The sequence below is a fragment of the Sphaeramia orbicularis genome, chromosome 13 (genome assembly GCF_902148855.1).
Source record: "Sphaeramia orbicularis chromosome 13, fSphaOr1.1, whole genome shotgun sequence".
Lineage (NCBI taxonomy): Eukaryota > Metazoa > Chordata > Actinopteri > Kurtiformes > Apogonidae > Sphaeramia > Sphaeramia orbicularis.
This window is the reverse complement of record NC_043969.1, coordinates 32,532,592-32,551,836: the sequence shown is the minus strand read 5'-3', so window position 1 is coordinate 32,551,836 and position 19,245 is coordinate 32,532,592. Positions and strand designations below refer to the sequence as shown.

At 38.0% G+C, this 19,245-nt stretch overlaps 3 protein-coding genes across 6 annotated transcripts; all 3 read right to left on the bottom strand.

The window, feature by feature from the left end:
* Positions 1-6,264: 6,264 nt before the first annotated feature.
* dynll2a (dynein, light chain, LC8-type 2a) lies at positions 6,265-10,556 on the bottom strand. Of its 3 annotated transcripts, none has more exons than XM_030151593.1 (3): positions 10,387-10,556; positions 9,713-9,908; positions 6,265-8,492 (listed from the first exon to the last, which is right to left on the bottom strand). In XM_030151593.1, exons 2-3 carry the CDS (start codon positions 9,842-9,844, stop codon positions 8,355-8,357), a joined length of 270 nt encoding a protein of 89 aa, XP_030007453.1. In that variant the 5' UTR covers positions 9,845-9,908; positions 10,387-10,556; the 3' UTR covers positions 6,265-8,354. The 3 variants fall into 3 exon arrangements, with proteins under 3 accessions (XP_030007453.1, XP_030007454.1, XP_030007452.1); XM_030151594.1 differs by having other exon boundaries at positions 9,713-9,867; XM_030151592.1 differs by having other exon boundaries at positions 9,713-9,864; positions 10,387-10,554.
* A 393-nt stretch (positions 10,557-10,949) lies between these two features.
* On the bottom strand, positions 10,950-15,048 carry srsf1a (serine and arginine rich splicing factor 1a). Of its 2 annotated transcripts, XR_003937080.1 has the most exons (5): positions 14,605-15,048; positions 13,892-14,070; positions 12,769-12,941; positions 11,770-12,578; positions 10,950-11,375 (listed from the first exon to the last, which is right to left on the bottom strand). XR_003937080.1 is itself a non-coding variant. In XM_030151590.1 (4 exons), exons 1-4 carry the CDS (start codon positions 14,790-14,792, stop codon positions 12,381-12,383), a joined length of 738 nt encoding a protein of 245 aa, XP_030007450.1. In that variant the 5' UTR covers positions 14,793-15,048; the 3' UTR covers positions 10,950-12,380. The 2 variants fall into 2 exon arrangements, 1 of the variants encoding a protein (XP_030007450.1); XM_030151590.1 differs by having other exon boundaries at positions 10,950-12,578.
* Positions 15,049-15,974: 926 nt separating this feature from the next.
* aldoca (aldolase C, fructose-bisphosphate, a) lies at positions 15,975-19,004 on the bottom strand. Its single transcript, XM_030152900.1, has 9 exons — positions 18,950-19,004; positions 18,489-18,618; positions 18,170-18,381; positions 18,029-18,083; positions 17,769-17,929; positions 17,398-17,481; positions 17,115-17,289; positions 16,822-17,021; positions 15,975-16,714 (listed from the first exon to the last, which is right to left on the bottom strand). Exons 2-9 carry the CDS (start codon positions 18,598-18,600, stop codon positions 16,622-16,624), a joined length of 1,092 nt encoding a protein of 363 aa, XP_030008760.1. The 5' UTR covers positions 18,601-18,618; positions 18,950-19,004; the 3' UTR covers positions 15,975-16,621.
* Positions 19,005-19,245: the final 241 nt, after the last annotated feature.

Genomic DNA, 19,245 nt, shown 5'->3' with positions numbered 1-19,245 from the left:
TATATATTACACACTACGTCATATTTTGTACGTTCTGCTGTAGTTATTTCCATATTAATGAGGCACTTTTTTCCCTTTTATCAACATTCCCGATGTTTGAGTCTGAGTCATTTGCCTCCTTGTTATGCCAGTGTTAAGTCCGCCCACTGGTCATCGCAGTCTATGAGGCATCTGCAGAACACAAACATTCACCACATCAATGAGAGCTATACTCTGAACATAACTGTAGGGTATTTTCAACCTGAGCCAAAACATCAGCGTGTTTGGTGCTATTCATTTTATTCAAATGCTTCTCAAATCAATGCTGTACGAAGCTGAAAGGAGCCGTTTGAGACCATACTTGCAAAAATAATGTCATAATTGAAGGGTCTCAGTTTGACAGAAAGTGAGCTGTGAGAGTTAGAGCTGCTCAGATGTCAGAGTTATTAGTTTGAAAGAGGTGCGACAACACTGTAATTTCCACAACTAGCAGGAGCTCAGCAAAAGCAAAGAGAGCTACCGTCTAAGTCATGCATAACGTCCATAAGAAGGCCTCAGTTAATACATTTAGACTGAATTCTAATCACACGGTTGAGCAATAACTGCCTCGGGGCATGCATGTCATACAAATGTACATTTAATATGCAAGCAACGGGGCTGATTTTCTCATTCCAGTCAATTATCTGTGTGGTCTACATGTGAATGTGGCTCTGGCTGTGGGTTACAGCTCAGTGTGGGAAGATGGATGAAGGCAGCCAAAGGCAATGAAAGAGAAGCAGGCAGGTATGTGGGGGGGAGGCGGTACTAATGGGAAAAAAAAAAAAAAAGTGTAAAACATCAGTGAAGGTTTAGGAAAAAAAGCAGACAGATCTCTGAGGCTTTTCATGAGTGAATGAACATTAGTGACTGTGCCTTTTTTACTCTGACGTAATAGTCAGTGAAACATAAAAACAACCAAGTCTAAAAACAGAAAAGAGTAAACGTTTCCTTATTATTTATCTACCCAGTGATGAATTTTTACAGAGGAGCTTAACACTGCATATTTAATCATCTAAAGCACATGTGTCAAACATACGGCTTGTGGACCAAAACCGGCCGGCAAAAGGGTCCAATCTGGCCCATGGGATGAATTTGTGAAATGCAAAAATTACACTGACGACATTAAGAATCATTTTAGTTCAGGGACCACACTCAACCTGATTAGATCTCAAGTTGTTCAGATCAGTAAAATATGATCATAATAATCCATAAATACTGACAACTCCAAATTTTTACCCTGCCCCTGAAAGGGGAGGCAAGTGGTATTGTTTATGGTTCGGTTTGTTTCATTAACACTCTAGCAGCAAATCTATTGGTTGAATTCATACCAAATTGAGTTTATAGATTATCAGTGACCCAGAATAGATCTGATTACATTTTGGGAACAGTAGGTCAAAGTTCAAATTTTTCTGAATTTTTAAAATCTTTTTTTCCCCCTTTTACTTATAAGGGGGGAAATTTCAAATGTCTGTAGCAGCAAAACTATTGAGTGAATTCATACCAAATTGAGTTTATAGATTGTCAGTTACCTAGAATAGATGCAATTACATTTTGGGAGAAGTACATCAAAGTTCCTTTTTTTTTTGTTTGTTTTTTTTTTAATGAATTTTTAACATCTTTTTTTTTCATTTACTTATGGTGGCTGAAATTTCAAATGTCTATTAAAACATCAATTTTGTTTCAATTTACTTCAAACTTGGCACATTTTATTATTATCTATTATTATTTATTATTATAACCTTTATTTAACCAGGAAAAAAAGTTAATTGAGATTAAAAATCTCTTTTTCAAGAGTGTCCTGGCCAAGACAGCAGCAGAAGTTACACAAAATGGAAACCACAGCCATACATCCACACGAAAAATATACAAAAACACAATACAAGTCAATACTAAAAACAAACTTAAAACTGATAAGAACATATAAAAGTCATAATTATTTTAAAAGGTACCAAAAGTATCACAACAATGTTCCTTAAAAGTGTCTCAAAGCCAAACCTTATTCAATCAATTAGAAAAACATCTACATCCACATTTGTCCTTTTCCCATTCATTTAAAATGACTTTGAATATAATTTACTAAAAGGGACCAAGAGAGTGCATTTTTCACTCTTAAACATAGAGAAAAGCTCGGTGTTGACATTATTTATTTATTATTATAGTATTATTTTGCTGGTCTGGCCCACTTCAGATCATATTGGGTTGAATTTGTCCCCTGAGCTAAAATGACTTTGACACCCCTGATCTAAAGGATTTTCTAATATTCAGTCTAACTGGTCCAATCAACAGAGTATCTTATGTCAGCTACTTTGACCTCAGTCTGTCTAAAGAAATTATTCATTAGTCCCTTGTCTTTTAATTTGTCTACTTTTTTCAGCCCGACTGCCGCTGTGTGCTCTTGTTTCTACAGATGTCCATTTACAGACATCACGTAAGTGAAGCGCAGACTGGACACGTCACACAACACACACACACACTCACACACTCCACCGCTGAATTTGTCAATGAGAAAACAAACACTCCTACATTTCAGGTTAAGAGCTGATCACTGGATGTGGTCATGTTGAACTGGAAGTTGTGATGGTTTGATGGAGTACATAGAATGAATGTGAATTTTCTGCATGAATTAATTACATAACATGTAACTTAGATTCATAGATAGATTCATTACATCAGCTCCAATGTTGATACATAATCTGTGATATGACACTGAACTCTGACATCTGTTACTCATTTCCAGCCATGTGTGTTATAATGTCAGGACAGGACCATATTTATCTAATATTATATATCATTACCCCGCACCCTGAAGGGGAGGCAAGCGGTATCGTTTTTGATTCTGTTTGTTTCTTTGTTTGTTAACACTCCAGCAGCACAACTATTGGTTGAATTCCTACCAAATTGGGTTTTTAGACTGCCCAGAAGAGATGTCATTACATTTTGGGAAAAGTAGGCCAAAGTTTTAATTTTTTTGTAATTTTTTAAATCTTTTTTTCCCATATACTTAAATGGGCAAAATTTCACATGTCTATAAAAACATCAATTTTGTTTGAATTTACTTCAAACTTGGCATATACATAGAGGTAAATGATATACTGACATCAGCCCACGCATAGACATGATGGATCGATGCCAAAATAAGCTACAATATGTGCGAAGGTCGGGGTTTGTTGTGCCTGGCACTAGATTTCATTACTATAGATGATAGGCGTAAGATTTACTATTTAGTGAACAAATATAAAGACCAGGTTGCAGCAACTTTGAATCCTACTCATCTGTCTTTTTCCAATATATCTAGATCCAAGCAGTTTGTTTTTGGACCTTCTATATAAATTCATAACTTTGACCCATTATTTACAAGTACATACTCCATAATTTTGCCTTTGGGCCAAAAATAAATACTTGAGATAACCTTGAAGGTCCTGTGTCTTCAAAGCTTTTTACAGATTTTACTTGGTATTAGAGATAGACAAAATAATCAGTTTGGGCAGGTTAAACAGCACTGACAGCTTTGACTGTGGTTATCATAAACTGGAATTATTGACTTTAAATAATGGCTCCAAAGATAAATTTAAAAAAAAAAAAAAGTTGAAATCTTACTTAATGCCGTGTTTATTTACTTAGGTAAAAAAAAAAAAAAAAAAAAAAAAAAAGTTATTTCTTACCTACAGCAGGGGTCACCAACCCTGGTCCTCGAGAGCTATTATCCTGCATGTTTTAGATGTTTCCCTCTTCCAGCACACCTGATGGTCATTATCAGGCTTCTGCAGCGCTTGATGATAGGCTTATCATTTGAATCAGGTGTGTTGGAAGAAGGATACATCTAAAACATGCAGGATAGTAGCTCTCGAGAACCAGGGTTGGTGACCTTTGACCTACAGGGATACCACTAATATAAGACTTTTATTTATGTGGTGCCTCTGGCTTTTTTCTGGTTGTACTTTTTTTTTTAATTATTATGATTTTTTTTGCAAATACCTACGACCATTTTTTTTCTTATTTAGGTATTTGAGTTCAGCAGTTGTCTAGTTTCTAGAGTTAAAAAGTACATTTCCAACAGAGTTTCAAATTATTTTCCTCTTAGAGACTACTGTCATTATTATATGATCCATTAAAAATACACTATCAGTTGACCACTACTTGGCAAATTAGTGAAGTAGCCTTTTAAGGACAGAGACATAGGTATCTAAAAAGAATGACAGACTGCTTTTACATTATAGAATACAGAACATTTTCACAGTGGCATTAACCCATAAAGACCCAATGCTACTTTTGTGGCAGTTCCCAAATATTTTTTTTTTCTATATTTAACCTTTCTTTAGTACTCTATGCCCATTGATTGTAATATTATCCTCCTTATTTTGCATTTTTTCAGTGTAAATCATGTATTTTCCAGTATTTAATTGACTGATCATGTAGATGTTCATAAAAACTCAGATTAAAGTTAAGGGTTATCATATCAAAAACAGAGAAAACTGAAGAAAAAGTGAATTTTTCAGTAAAATCTGTCATTAACTGAACATAAACAAAGTGTCACCATTCACTGTCATTGATCCAACTCCATGGGTTTTACTGGCGAATCAATGTTTTCGAAAAAATGGTGTTTCCACGTTCACTATGGAGCCTCTGAATGTCCAAATGGATCATATCTGATGACCATGAAAAGACGACAACCTACATTTTACACCAATTATTTACACGTATTGATAGGATTAGTGGATCAACAGGTATTAAACAGTTTAGATCAGTGGATGGTTTTGGTTGTTAGTGGCTGTTTTGGGTCATTATGGGTTAAAGCAGCATCAGTCACAATCACGACTGATACATTAGCAGTCTTTCATTCTTACATTGTAACCCAACACGAAACCAAATGATGTCACATTTACGTAGCCATGCCTCTTGTCTCTGTGAGTGAAGGTCTCACATTTGTTGCCATGGACTGTTTTTCACACAAGACCACTTGAGCCAAAAATCATTCAGAGCAGACACACAGCGAACCCACTCGAGCTGCACTGTGCACCATGCAGCTTCAGCACTTCAATGCCGACACCTACATTCAGTGTTGTTCGCTGTCACCTTGCACTGCATTGAATTTCTATTGTCTATTGTATTACTTATTGTATAATTGCCAGGTTTGAAACTGGCAGAGGAATAAAAGAATGGTGGTCCTTCTGGTGATAAACAATTACGGCCAGCTGGATATAAATTTAACAATGTACTGAGGTTTTGGAAAAATTAGTACCCATCAAACCTCACTGTGACATCCATACATATTCTAAATGCAATGATCATTCACTGATTATAATTATTTTCTGAATTTATTGCCACTCATTTGTACCTTCTTTGGCTATTGTGTTGCTATTATAGTGAGAGTTTTATAAACTTGTTTTTTTTTTCACCTGTGTAATTGAGTTTTGTTTTTCTTGATCTTTTTTTTTTTTTAAATTGAGCAGACAAATAAATAGTACACTATATGCTTCAAGTACAAACTGTATATGGACAAAAACAACAGATATGCCACATGTAGACCTTACAGACTTCACATTCTTGTTGACTTGAAATGTGTCAATTATTGAAGTACATGTCAAATTAATATTTTTTGTCAGTCTAAAGATTTTTCTCCGAGTAAAAACAAGTAAAAATCAGATAAAAACAGAAGCTTTTTTTTTTTTTTTTTACAAAATTCCACCTAAACATGAAATATATTGACTGACCATTTCAGAAATATAGGGGTAGAATATTTAAACCAAATTATGATTTAAAAAATTAATAAGGTTCATTAGAATCAGTGAAACTGACACTAAGTATTTTAGGTAAAAAGAATAATTAACCCTGGAGATGAATGGTTTATTGCAGTAACTTTTATTATATTATAAAATGATATTTGTTGACATTTTGTAGTTCAGCTCCATTGTGAATTCAAAGTGCCCCCATACTTTTACTCCATAGCGTAGATGTATCCCATGTGTTTCAGCACAGTGCATTACTGCAAACTACAACAGGGTCTATAGCTGCTTACATTATGCTAGTCCTCTGTTGGTTGATTACTCAAAACACAGAAAAGCAAAGAAATAAATATTACACAGCACAAGCTCTGGTTTTACAAAAGGTTTCATTCACAGAGCAGGGAAATAAAATACATTTGATCAATAAAGGTTTTGCTGAAATTTGTGAAATTTACCTAAATCGCAAAATTGAGAATATTCCTCTGGAGAAATTTCTTGCAAAAAATTGAAAACAATTTTTTTCCTCGTAATACATTATGAGTGTGTTTCCTCAGTCACATGGCAGAGTTTTAGTCAAGAGCATTTTTGAATAAGTTTTGGCTTGAATTCATATAAACACATTAAAATAAGATTTTTTTAACTGCTTAGGTCTAATTCAGTCATACTCTGGAGTGAATGTTTTGTTGTGACATAATAGACTGGTGGCGATACTGGCTGCTCCAAAGTAAAGTGTACATCAACAACTCCCTTTTACGCAGTGTTCATGTTAACAGGCGACTATTCAATGTGGGAGGAAAAAAAGGCCACAGTGTAATAAGTCAACAAGTAATTTTTATTTTATCGAGTTTATACGATTTTGGTTCTGTAGCAACCTACTGGATAACTCTAATGAAGTGCAATTGTACTCAAGCCGGTTACAGTTGAGAGCAATGACAGGCACACGTTTTGTGCAAATTTAACAGCATTGGAACGGCTCCTACATAAACACAGCAAAAATACATGCCAGAGGAAACAATACTAAAACAGTTTACATTGACAATAGTTAGGAAGACTTCCCTCAAAAACAATGTCAATCCAAGCAAACACTTGAGATACACATTTCACCCACTGCTGGACAATGCGAGAACAACCGAGTAAACATTCAGTCTTACACACTGCAGGAAATGCGTGGCATCATCAACTTCATGAACCAACTCCTTCCAATCTGCCCTCCCAAACAACACTCTTCATCATCAACAAGACATTGTGCATTAAACTAATTATATTAATATTGACATGACAAAATGAAAACCCAGAATCGGTGTGCTAGACAAGAAATACACCTACTCGCAGCCGTTCAAGTCACAACTCTAAATGCCTTGTCTTTCATGTGTCTGGCAGTTGACTAGCATTGCACGAGAAAATATATATATGTAAGGGTTGATGCAACTCGAAATCATAACAAGCCGCATTAGACGACAACCATCTGTCATCAGGTGTTTTATCTGAATCACCTTCCCAACGGCGCTCCATAGCGATCTCTGAAAACAGACACATATCAGCTCAATCAAATATCTACACACTCAAAAGTGAAAGTTAAATAATACAAATCATTTCGTTCACATACAGTGAGATGTTAAAGAAACCGCAGTATTATCTTCCAAACATGCAAAAACACAACTGTATGACTGAAATCTAGGTAGGTGAGTTGGGAAAGTTTGGTAACCAGCCTGTATTGTTATTACTTGAATGTTACAGGCAAAGGTTTGTGTATGTGAGCGTTATTTGCTCCTTCATCCTTCACAGTGAAAATTTGTGAGTTGATAAACTATATCACTTCATGTCATAGCCCTGGAAAAACCTGCACTGGCCTGGGTTAGTTCCTAAATGTCAAGTGGGTTTCAAGTTCTGACTGTTTCTAGTGGCTGCTAAAATTTAACCTGTGGGAGCTCTCTTAATTTCTAAACTCATAAATATTAAAAGGCTTTGCCAACTAACTTTCTTCATCTCTAAACTCATAAATATTAGAAAGGCTTTGCCAACTTAGACAACATAACTGCTTTATGTTAGAACAGGATCTCTAAACTAAACTCATGCAGTCAGATTAAACTATCTTTAGATCTCCTTGTATCCTACGGAGGCTGTGAGTGGATTCATCGTGTTAAAGGATAAGAGCCTTCTTAACCAGCTTCTTTTCATGACTCTCCTTTAAATCTTAACATTGTTTAGATAATGAATTGTTAAAACTGGTGCACACAGTACGATTTTACCATCTAAACCAACAGATGGAGTCTCATACAACAGGGTCTGGCAATGCCACTTGTGAAGGAAAGCAGATGCACCACTACATTCTAAGCTTTCCTTTATTATACAATCAAGGGCCACGTTGAATCTTTTACAACTGAGAATTTAACAGCATTAACAAAAACTACTTCAGTTGCTTTCAAATGGCAACTATCGAAAAGTAAACTTACTGTAACATACATATTAAATAGTGTATAGTCCATGCAACTGCGCACGGCCGGTTTGCATCATTATGGTATGTCATTATTAGTGTATGGGAGACATCAGCCACCAGTGCATTTCCGAGTACGGTTCAGGGAGAAGAACTCCTCAACACCTCTCAGAAACCCCTCAGCCAGACTTGAAGAGCAAAATGGCCACTTGGCCCAAGTAAAAGTAAATGAAATGCTTCGTCTCGTGGGTCACGTAGCTGCCGAAGTTCCTTCCAACGATGCAATGCCAGGTTGGGTTGTACTTCTTGTCAAACTCCTGAAACAGAGGTTGAGAGAAGGGGATTAGTAAGCGGCAGTCAAGCCCTCGCTTTGCAGGTCAGATGCAGCTAGTACTTTCATTATCAATTTATCTGCCAAATTCCATCTTGATTAATTATTTAAGCAGTACAATGGGAGGCCATGGTAAAACAACGCCAGGGGACTAGTGTAAACTGCTTATTTTAATGCTCAAATGGCCCAAAATATTGAGTTTATTATCATAACACAAAGGAAGCAGAGCAAATCCTGCATATTAGTGGTTGAAATTAGTGTATTTGGTACATTGGTGTTCAAGCAGTCAGCGATTTTTCCTGTCAGACCTTTGTTTTGCATATTACTCAGTGTTATTCTTACAAATGGTTGGCATTTTTATGGGCTGTACCTTTAGCTTGAACTACTTCAAAGCTAGAACATAAGTGAAAATACAGCAACACTTTACAGATCTTCTTCACAGCAGACATTTGGACTGAAACCACAGGTGCTGCCGATACCATTAACAACGGTTCTGTTCTATTTATCGGCCTCAGGAGGTCAATTCAAAGAACCAGCATGAACCAATCAAATCCATGGGCTGAAACTGAGACATCTGAATGGGATGCAACCAGTTTTCATGATGAGATTCACACCTGTAGCTTGTCTGTCTAAACGCGTCAAAAATATGTAAAAAGAAAAAAAGAAAAAAAAAAAGCTGTGTGCATTTGTAAGCACAATTTTGCTGAAATAAATAAGCAATTTACCATAATTTATTCAAGACACTTTGGATAAAGCTTTGATCCAGTTTCATCCAATTAGGCATCTATCATAATCCTCAAATCTGTATTTCTGGCTTTAATTCACATCCACAATTATCATCACTATTATACACAACTCATTTCTCTTGTAACATGTTGCAAGTTTAAACATTTCACTATGTACTGCCTGATACTTTGCTTATTTCTATATTTGTATAATTTGCAAATCATAAGTTGAGTTGCAAATAACAAGCAGTAAAGTGACAAATCCATGCAAGATGTCAAGATGTTTGTGGAACTCATGATGACCTCAGTGCTTCTAAAATTTTGGCTACAGGCCTGATCATCTCAACAGAAACCAAAAATAGATCAGAAAATAGAAAGCCTCTGAATCTGCACATCATGATGTAAGCTTAAAGAGCTCCAGAGGGGAATGCCAGCACGGATTCATCCGCACACACACACGCATACACACACTTAGTTTTACCTTCTTGATGTACGCTGCAATGTCCTTCTCTATGTTGTACTTCTCCATGGCCTGAGTGGCACAGTCCACGGCGTCCTGCTGCATGTCCTCGGACATGTCTGCGTTTTTGATCACAGCTTTCCTGTCAGTCATGGTGGGGATGGTGTCGGATCCTGCTGAGGACGAGGAGAGAACACGCTCACTTGGACGTACCGCACTGGAAATGAACACCGCACGTGGTGATGGGGAAGGTTTAGGCCATGTACCGGATCATCGCGGTACGCAAACATCCATCATTACGCACACAATTGGCTCGTTTATCACCCTCCAGATATTTGCACTGATTCGCTACAATAACTCGTGCTTGTGTTAATTATTTTTACATCCCTCTGTAGACGAAAAATGACTTGAGCGTTGCATAGATTGGCTGCGAAACTTGATACAGGTGGAGTTAAATTACTTGGCAAAATCACTTTCCGATAAAAACAGCCCCTGCGTAATGGGCGCAAAAGTGTCAAAACGTTTCTATTAATCATGTGTTCAGGTTAAAGTAAACGATAGCATTGGCAATCGAAATGAATTAAACCGTGTACAGTAAAAGATCATAATGAGGGAGACTCGGATCAAAAAAAAAAAAAAAAAAAAATGTGAAGACATGCAAGTAAATGTGGCAGTTCGGAAATGGGCAAACTCACCGCTCTTGGCCTACTTCAGCACGCTTCTTTCAGATATTAAGTGTTTCACTCGGACACACGGATGGTTTTGATGATGCTGCGGCTAATTGCTTTTAAAAGATTTACACAATAAGCATGTAGGTTGGCTCTCTGCTGCGCTCCGACAGCTCCCCGCCCTCTGCTGCATGCTGCGCCCTGCGATTGGCCGAGCCGCAGCCTCCCCGTGTGTTGCAAGCGTTTTTCTCCAGCTCCTGTCTGCCGGCATCTTATTTCATCCCACAATGCATCATTCACAGTATACACCACTGACTGTGGGATAAAGGAAACGAGACCTTGGCAGTGGGTAGGTATCAGTGTGTGTGTGTATCTGGAGTTTACATCAGTCACAGCTGAGACACAAGAGCTTTACTCAACCTATGCCGCATTTTGTTCATCTTATACTGGTGCTTTTTATAGAAATGTTCCTCTTCAGGTATAAATGTGTGGCAGGAGCTGGAAATCTGCTTGTATTTCACACTTACAATAAATTCATACTAGAGGTGAATTCTTTGAAATAAGACAAACTGAAAATATTGTTGTTTTTTGAGTGTTTTATTGAAAAAGCTAAGAGAAAAAAAAAAGATTAAGCAAAATAAGGATACAAACTACTCCCAAATAAACCCCCCTCCCAACCACCCCAATTTTAATTCCTTCATACCAGGCATCTACGATTCCATCCTTTGATCCAACTTCCTGGTCCTCAGTTTCGTTTTCTTGTAAAATAAAGCCATTTAATCACTGAAAAACTTTAAGATAGGCAGGAGGGGGGGGGGGGCTACTGAAAGAGTTGCTCTGGGAATCCAATAATTAGTTCTGGAAACAAAAAAAAAAACAAAAACAAAAACAACTCATTTGAATCCTGGAAAACTGATCCCGCTCCGAGCATCCATCCTTGCCTATCCCTTTCCTAATCGATCCACTCATCCAGCTCCAAGGATTGGGATCCACTGAGCCACTCCTCCAATCAAAACCTTGAAATACCAGGAAGAAAATCAGAGGCAGACCGTTAGAATAAAATGTCAAGAATTTGGGCCTAATTTTCCATGTTGAGCACTCATGTCAGATCAAGAAATAAATGCCAGAGCACAAGAACTGTCACTCCCTGAAGTTATAAAACATTTTACCAATGAGAACATTTAAGTTAAAAGTGGGCAGTTTTTGCAACAGTGGTGATTCAGATTTTTACATATGACAGCAAAGATGTTACACTTACATCACAACACTTGTTCTAGGACTGCTTATTCTGTCACAGGCCAGAGTAGCATGTTAAAGTGTATTATATAACAAGTACAGCACATATGGCTTCATTAAATGACATGCATATGACAACCTATCAAAACGTTCAATTTATGGAATGAAGCGTACCATTGCCTCGACCTGATTGCTCCTCAATTAGATGTCCTATCCTGACCATACAAATGAAATGTGCTCCACAATGGTTTTATTCCAAATCACTTTAATCCTTCTCTTCAGATGTCTAAAGGAAGACACAAGGGTAAAATACAGTTAAGCATTGGGCTCCCCATTGAAGCAGCCCACCCCAGATATCCAATGAGAGAGGCTTAATAATAATAATAATAATAAAAAAAAAAAAAAGGAAAAACAAAAAGTGAAAAAAAAAACAAAACAAAACAAACAAAACTCAATTTTTAACACTTGCAAAAACATTGAGTGAATCTTATTACTACTCAACATTTTTGAAGTTCAACACAGCACAATTTCTACTGTTCCAAAAATTGAGAAGACAGAAAAGAGAAGGGAGAGTGGGAGGGAAAAAAAGGACAAGTAGTTCAAGAGGGTTTGAGGTGGGGTGGGACGTGAAAGAAGGATACACCTACATACCAAGATCATCCACAAGGACATCAGGACATGAAATGCGAAAATTAAAAATCAACAGCTGACATCTGGAGAACTAATAAGAGGTAAAAACAGGAGGGTATACATCAAAAGGAGAAACACATCAGTGGTAGAAAGATTTAGGAACGGGAGCGAGAGCGGCTGTGACGAGGTGAGTAGCGGGGCGATCCTCTGCCACGGCCTCTGGAATTGCTGCGGCTGCGACTGGCGCTGCGACTGCGGCTTCTGCTCCGGCTGCCACGGCTGCGGGAGCGTGATCTTCCGTAACTTGGGCTGCGGGGACCGTCTAATTTCACACGAATGTAAGCAGTCTCTCCCTGGCGGACACAAGAGAACTTGACATTGAAAAGGCAACATTCCCCACAATGCCACTTCTTATGGTGGAAAGTACCATCGATGGAAATGAGGGCCAAAGATCGCAACAAACACGCACCATCTCTTCAAGTACTCACCTCAACACAGCAAAGACACATTTTCCATGATAATTAATCAAATCAGTGGACATACCTCATGTGAGCGGAATTTGGTGTTGTCCAGCTTTCGAACAGCATAGGTCATGTCTTCCTTGCGCACAAATTCTACAACTCCAGTTCCGTCTCTGTAAACATCGGCGTAGCAAACATCCCCTGCTTCTCGCATGTGGTCCTTCAGATCCTGCCAGCTGCCACTCTGAGGGAGCCCTGAAAATTTAAATTATTCAAGATTATAATCATTTAGCAAAGAACTGTTAAGTTTACTCATAAACAGCTCACTTGTGTTTGAGGATTTAAGGAATCGAGAGCTTAATCAGTTTCATACTGATGCAGTTATGATTCAAAACAATTCATGCAAATAGACACTTGATATTGTTCCACAAAATGTCTACATTTATTTAATATGGGCTGTGAGTTTCACATAAGTGTTACTTATTAGAAGCACACTGTTCTGGTTTGTGGTTATTATGTTGAGAATAACTTTTACAGTAGTTTTTTTTTTTTAGTTTTCCATTTCAACCAGTGTACTAACTTGCAGTTCTTTCTCCTTGCAGTTTTACAAAGTTAATACACCAGTTTTAGAACCATCAATAGAAGAGGCTTAAAGATTTTGATGTTTGTCAGTAATAACTTTTTAATCAGATAAATATTTTTCTGTTTCTTCATGCAACCCTTTATCATGCATCCCTGTAGTTGTAAAATGTATTGCATGGATAGTTTTCCGGCCAGTGAAATTACAGACAATGACTGTGGTGATTGTGGTTATATTTTATCCACATGAATGTAATGACTGACAAAAGTCAACCATGCATATTCTCTTACTCTGCAAAAGTTTACAGTATTGTACAGGAAGTTTTTTTCCAATACTTTTAGAGTAAGTTTTCTACCAAGTTTTTTTAGGGCATATATTAACCTTAATGTTAATCGAGTTACTAACCTGCCTGTTTTGTTTTGTCTTCTTGTGCTGTATACAAAGCCGCTGAATACTTGAATTTCCCTCGGGATTATTAAAGTATCTATCTCTATCTCTCTGTCCTGTGTATTATTAGCACTGGTTAATGGATAGCATGTCCATCGATTGCACTTGCAAAAGTATGGTCTATGATAATAACTTTATGGCATGATAACTAAATGATGGCCTAATAAAGCTTGTTTACCTGACACAACGACTCTGTACTCGGAGCGCCTGGATGGTGGTCCATATCTGCCTCTGATAGCTCCACTCATCCCTCCAAACCCGCCTCTGGAGCCTCTGCCGCTCCGTGGAAACTCCACACGCAGTCTGTAGCCGTCGTAGTCGTAGCCATCGCGTCCATAGACTGCATCATCTGCGTCCCTGCAGAGATATATTATTGCTTAACATTAACAGATAGTGATCTGCGAGCGGTCCCAAACATGCACAGATACACACGGTTATGGCAGCCATGTTGGTCACTTATTAGCCTTATCTGATTTAGGTTTGCTAATCGGCCTAAATTACACACACTCAACTGGAGCAGTAGAGTTTGTATCTGTTATAACTGTAAGATAAAGCTTAGCTTTAGGGCAAGTGTTTCAGGACACAGTCAAGTGAAAGGGCGCGCCTACTTGTCTCCAAGCCAGTGAAATTCTGGACTGGATACATATTCCACAGAACGGCAAGTGCACAGCGTGCAAACAATGCGCCCATGAACGAAGCTAAACTTGAATTTCCGGCTGTGAATCATTAACGTTCAAGTGCACATTCGAAAACGAAACAACGTAGGTGTCATTAAGGAAACGCAGTTAAAAATGTCCAGTTGAGTGATACGTTAGTGCATGTGTTTGTTAGCAACACAATGGGGCTGCACTGGCCCAACGTGCTAACCGTTAACTACACACAGCCCCTCACCTGGGATCCTCAAATTCAATGAAAGCGAACGGCGGTCCTCCTCTGCGGTTTTTCAAGTCGATGTCCCTAATTGTTCCATACTTGTAAAACACATCTTCCACATCTTTAGTGCGAATATCAGGAGGGAGATTTCCCACATAAATTCGGCAGTCGTTGTTCCCAGCAGGGCCTCGCACTACACCCGACATCGTAGCTAACGTTTAGCTAGCTCGCTGCTAAAGCTAACGATCTGTTTGCGAAACCCTAAACGGATGGCGGACTCGACAGGGCTGCAAGTCGTAGGTTGGAGAGGATAAACAACCAAGTATGCGCCGTTGTATGATATATACGCGGGATACTTAATTTGGACACAATAGTCCCGTCGCGTCGTTCACTACCCGTGTTTTCTTCAGTAACCGCGCTTCTTTACCAGACATCCAGCACACCGGAAACACTGGAGCCAGAAGTGACGCATCCGCCGAACGAAATAGTCCGCCCTTTCACCAGGTGTAGTGATAACAGGCGCTCTGATAATAATAGTCGCTCGGCACGTCAACTGAAGTAAGCAGAAATGGATTATTTTTATTTAGCAATTTCTTTTTAACGAACTATAAATGTTGTATAAGCCACATTTGTAGAGATATTTCCTCCTACATTTGTTAGTAAATTATTTACAACAGCTCTGAAGTGTATATAACACATCCGTTTCCTTTGGCACACATAAAGATGGAAATAGATGTTGTTATTCTAAACATTAGTACAATTATTATTAGGCTAAATTAAATTTTTTAACTTCAGCCCTGACCCTATCTCATAACACTGATGGCAAAAAAAATGTTAACACTATGTGCAATAACTTCTCAAGTACTCCATAGCTCTTGCAATAATATGTGCAATATTCATTTTATATTTGACAAGTGCAATATACCCACATCATTTTTGTTACTTCTTAACATATTTACAATGTGTATATTTCCATCAATGAAACAGCTGTGTTTCTAAGTAGTTGTATGCTAATAATTCCTTGTTTATAGTTTTTACACCTTAATTGTAGCATTCATAATTTATTTATGAAATTTTTCTATGTATTTATTTTTTATTTTTTTATTATTCTTGCACAACATTGTAAGTACTTTCTATTTAAGACTAGGTGTTGCTTTTTTTGGCTTTTAACTTTTTTACTTATTCCAAGAGAGCCCTACATTAGAATTCCTATGTGCCTGGACTGTTTGTTTGTCCACAAATGGAGAATAAAAACCTAGAATCTTGAACCGTAATACTTTCAAGTAGCGGACTAGGCTACTTTGGTATATAATATATATAATAATATGTAGTACATAATACTGCAGGTTGTCTATGAACCGAGCAGAAAGACATTCACTCGACATGACTTCATCTGAAGATACATTTTTATTATCTGCATGTTTACACATCAACTGTCAGTATTAGACTATTCCACAGATATTACTATTCAGAGTTATAACACACATCACCGTCACATCAAGGATCCAGATGCAACCTAGCTTAAAGCTAAAACTGGTGCAATATTTTAAATGGTGCATTTCACTGATAATTGAATAAACTAAACGCAAATTATCCACAAGCTTATACATATAGAGAAGTTTCACACAACCAGAAGACACTTCAGTATAATAGCTGGGAAATGTGTCACTTATATTATCAGTACATTACACTTAACTCTGCTGTAAAAGAAACATATTTTAATCTGCAATCAAGTTTATTTTATAAAGCAGTATTTTATATGCAATATTTGAAAGCTTACTTGTCAGAGTCAAGAGAATACATTCATAACAAAAGTGAAGCAATAACTTTCATTCAGTCGTCTACATGCATATTTAGAAATACCCAAGGCCATGTTCTGATTGTCCATTTGTCAAGGCAAGATAAACAAACTGTTAGTTGTTTTCATGTCACAATGATTGTGAAAACCTCAAATATCATAAGTTAACTTATAGGTCTTCTGTAATTTTATGGAAGTGGAAAAACAAAGCTCAGAGAAACATGACTTTTCATAGATTCAATATGCATGGTAGGAACCATAGATGCGCTGTCCAGGCTCAGCATAGTTATCACCACTAGTGTACTTCCCCTGACATGCCAGACTGTTCACCTGTAGACAGAGAAGAGAGTAAACAAGCAAGAAAACACATAAAACACAACCAGTGCTTGTTTATGTAAAACATATTATGAATCATCCAGAAAATGAGTCGGACATGCCTCTGCTCGCTTAATGAACTGCTCAGTGGCAGCTTTCTCATTCTCTTTATGTCCTCGCCAGGCCCTCAGTGCTGAGGCCTGCAGGGCTCGACCAAAGGAGAAGGTTAGGATCCAAGGTTTAGCCAGAGGGCAGTTGTTGATGGCATTAAGGTGGACAGAAGCCTCCTCTTCACTCTGACCGCCTGAGAGAAAAGCCACTCCTGTCGGGAACAGAAAATACAACTTCACCATCACGTCTTTATTTGCATTTCATATATTTTTCTGTAAAAGTCTCAGACAGCTCTATGGCTCACCCGTGACTGCAGGAGGAACAGTGCGGCGTAAGGCGGTTATAGTTGCCATAGAAACCTCTTCTGGGCTGTACTTAGTGGGACAGCTGTGTCCAGGGGTGACCATGTTGGGTTTAAGCAGAGTGCCTTCCAGGTACACATGGTGGTCAGACATGGCTTTGTACACTGCAGCCAGAACCTGCCATCCACAAAAAGACAACAATGTGTTACTTCAAAATACTTTTATTATTATTTGTGCAGCATAAATACAACAAGTTGGACCACGCATGCATTGAGATAAACCCACCTTCTCAGTGACATATTGGCAGCGTTTCAGATCATGATCACCATCAGGCAAAATCTCTGGCTCTATGACAGGCACAATGCCATGCTGCACAGGGACGAGAAAAAAATCAACTGATCTATCACACTGAGTAGACATGTAGGCAGGTTATTAGATTATATTAGATGCGAGGTGGTGCTGCGCACACGGCAGCCTGCTATAACACCTGCTCTGTATTGTCAGATTCTGATTATTTATAACTTTCCATTATGTTGTCAAAATTTGCTTTCATGGGATTTATAAACATCTTATCTTATCTTATCTTATCTTATCTTATCTTATCTTATCTTATCTTATCTTATCTTATCTTATCTTGTCTTTTGTTTTGGGCTGACCTGCTGACAGATACTGGAGTAACGTGCAAGGACATTTGCGTTTTCTGTGATAGCCAGTTTAGATGGATTGACGTCACTGATCTTGAGCACACAGCGCCACTTTGCAAAGATGGCTCCATCCTTTTTATACTGCGCACAACGCTCTGACAAACCATCCAGACCTATGAATGACATTTAGAGAAGATGAATAAGTGATCTTGTGATTTAGTGATATGTGCTGATAGGGATAGGAGCAGTTATTTTAATTAAATTAGTCCCACCTTGTGTAGTGGTTTCTCCACTGGTTCCTGCCAGAGGGACAACACCCTTGTCAACCTAAGTAGAGAAGTTTGTAAGTTTGTCAAATAAAGAAATCCATTGCAAGACATGCAAGAAATTTAAAGCTAACAACACTGCCCCACCTTGACACCAATCATGATGCCTCTGTCTTTGATCATTTTGACAAATGATACACCATTATCAGAGTGCTGATACAGTGTCTCATGAAAAAAGATGACTCCTCCAATGCAGCTGTTGATGCGATCATCTGCACTGAAGAGAATCTGCCTGAACTGTCTGCGGTTCTCTTCAGTGTTCTCCACACCCACCTGGGCCAGCCGCTTGGCCATACTGCCTGCAATTAACATATGATGTTCATACATGTAGTTACTGTCCACGCAGTGAACTCCAGACTCTATTATTTAATTGAAAATGATAGCAGAAAGAACATTTTTTACGGACCCACAGACTCATCTGCAGCCAGAATGCCTTTCCCTGGAGAAACTATGCGTAAGGCAGTCTCATGCAGCTCCCTCTTCTGTGCCTCGGAGAGGGTAGGGAACTGGTGCGTCATCCTGAGACCGTCTGGAGCCTTTGGTAGAAGATCCAACTTTATAACTGCATTGTTTTCTCACTTACAACTCAAAACACAGAAATTAAGAAAATATTACTAGTATTTTCAACATTTAAAGTTCTTTACCTTTTTCTTCTTAAAATGCACAGAAACATTTTGCTCCTTGTTTCATTTGCATTAGTTCTCTACACTAACTAATCACATTCTACAGATGTTACATTACATCACAGATCATAGTATGATTGAGCGGAGACACTTTTAGCAATGATCGAACACTTAAATCGCTGATGTTCCCATGCATTATTGAGAGTTGAAGCCCACAAACAGAGAAAAGCATTAAAGTTCTTACCTAACAGAAAAGGAAATCAAAGGTGTCTTGTCCAATAATGTGATGAGCACTGACAGAAGCTCTCCGTCAGCTCTAGTTTCTATTGAGCTCAAGTATGTCACTCCTCATAAGCCCACACCTCTAGGCGGGACTTGAACGCCCACTTTTGCCCCATATATATTTACCTAAATATTTTTTGATGAATCATTTTTCTATTTAAATATAGAAATATTTGTTGATGTGCAGCTACTTGTTTTTGTTCTGAACTGACCAAATAAGTTTTTTAAATTAGTTGCAGAGAAATACATCATAAACAG

Excerpts from the sequence above, each read along its gene's own strand:
- aldoca (XM_030152900.1), bottom strand. The coding sequence starts at position 18,600 with ATGACGCACCAGTTCCCTACCCTCTCCGAGGCACAGAAGAGGGAGCTG. Across the intron at positions 17,930-18,028 it reads TGGAGAAACCACTACACAAG|GTCTGGATGGTTTGTCAGAG; the intron begins GTGGGACTAATT and ends TGTCATTCATAG. Across the intron at positions 17,290-17,397 it reads GCCAATATGTCACTGAGAAG|GTTCTGGCTGCAGTGTACAA; the intron begins GTGGGTTTATCT and ends TGTGGATGGCAG.
- dynll2a (XM_030151593.1), bottom strand. The coding sequence starts at position 9,844 with ATGACTGACAGGAAAGCTGTGATCAAAAACGCAGACATGTCCGAGGAC. Across the intron at positions 8,493-9,712 it reads TTGCAGCGTACATCAAGAAG|GAGTTTGACAAGAAGTACAA; the intron begins GTAAAACTAAGT and ends CCTCTGTTTCAG.
- srsf1a (XM_030151590.1), bottom strand. The coding sequence starts at position 14,792 with ATGTCGGGTGTAGTGCGAGGCCCTGCTGGGAACAACGACTGCCGAATT. Across the intron at positions 14,071-14,604 it reads ATTGAATTTGAGGATCCCAG|GGACGCAGATGATGCAGTCT; the intron begins GTGAGGGGCTGT and ends ATATCTCTGCAG. Across the intron at positions 12,942-13,891 it reads GTACAGAGTCGTTGTGTCAG|GGCTCCCTCAGAGTGGCAGC; the intron begins GTAAACAAGCTT and ends TTAAATTTTCAG.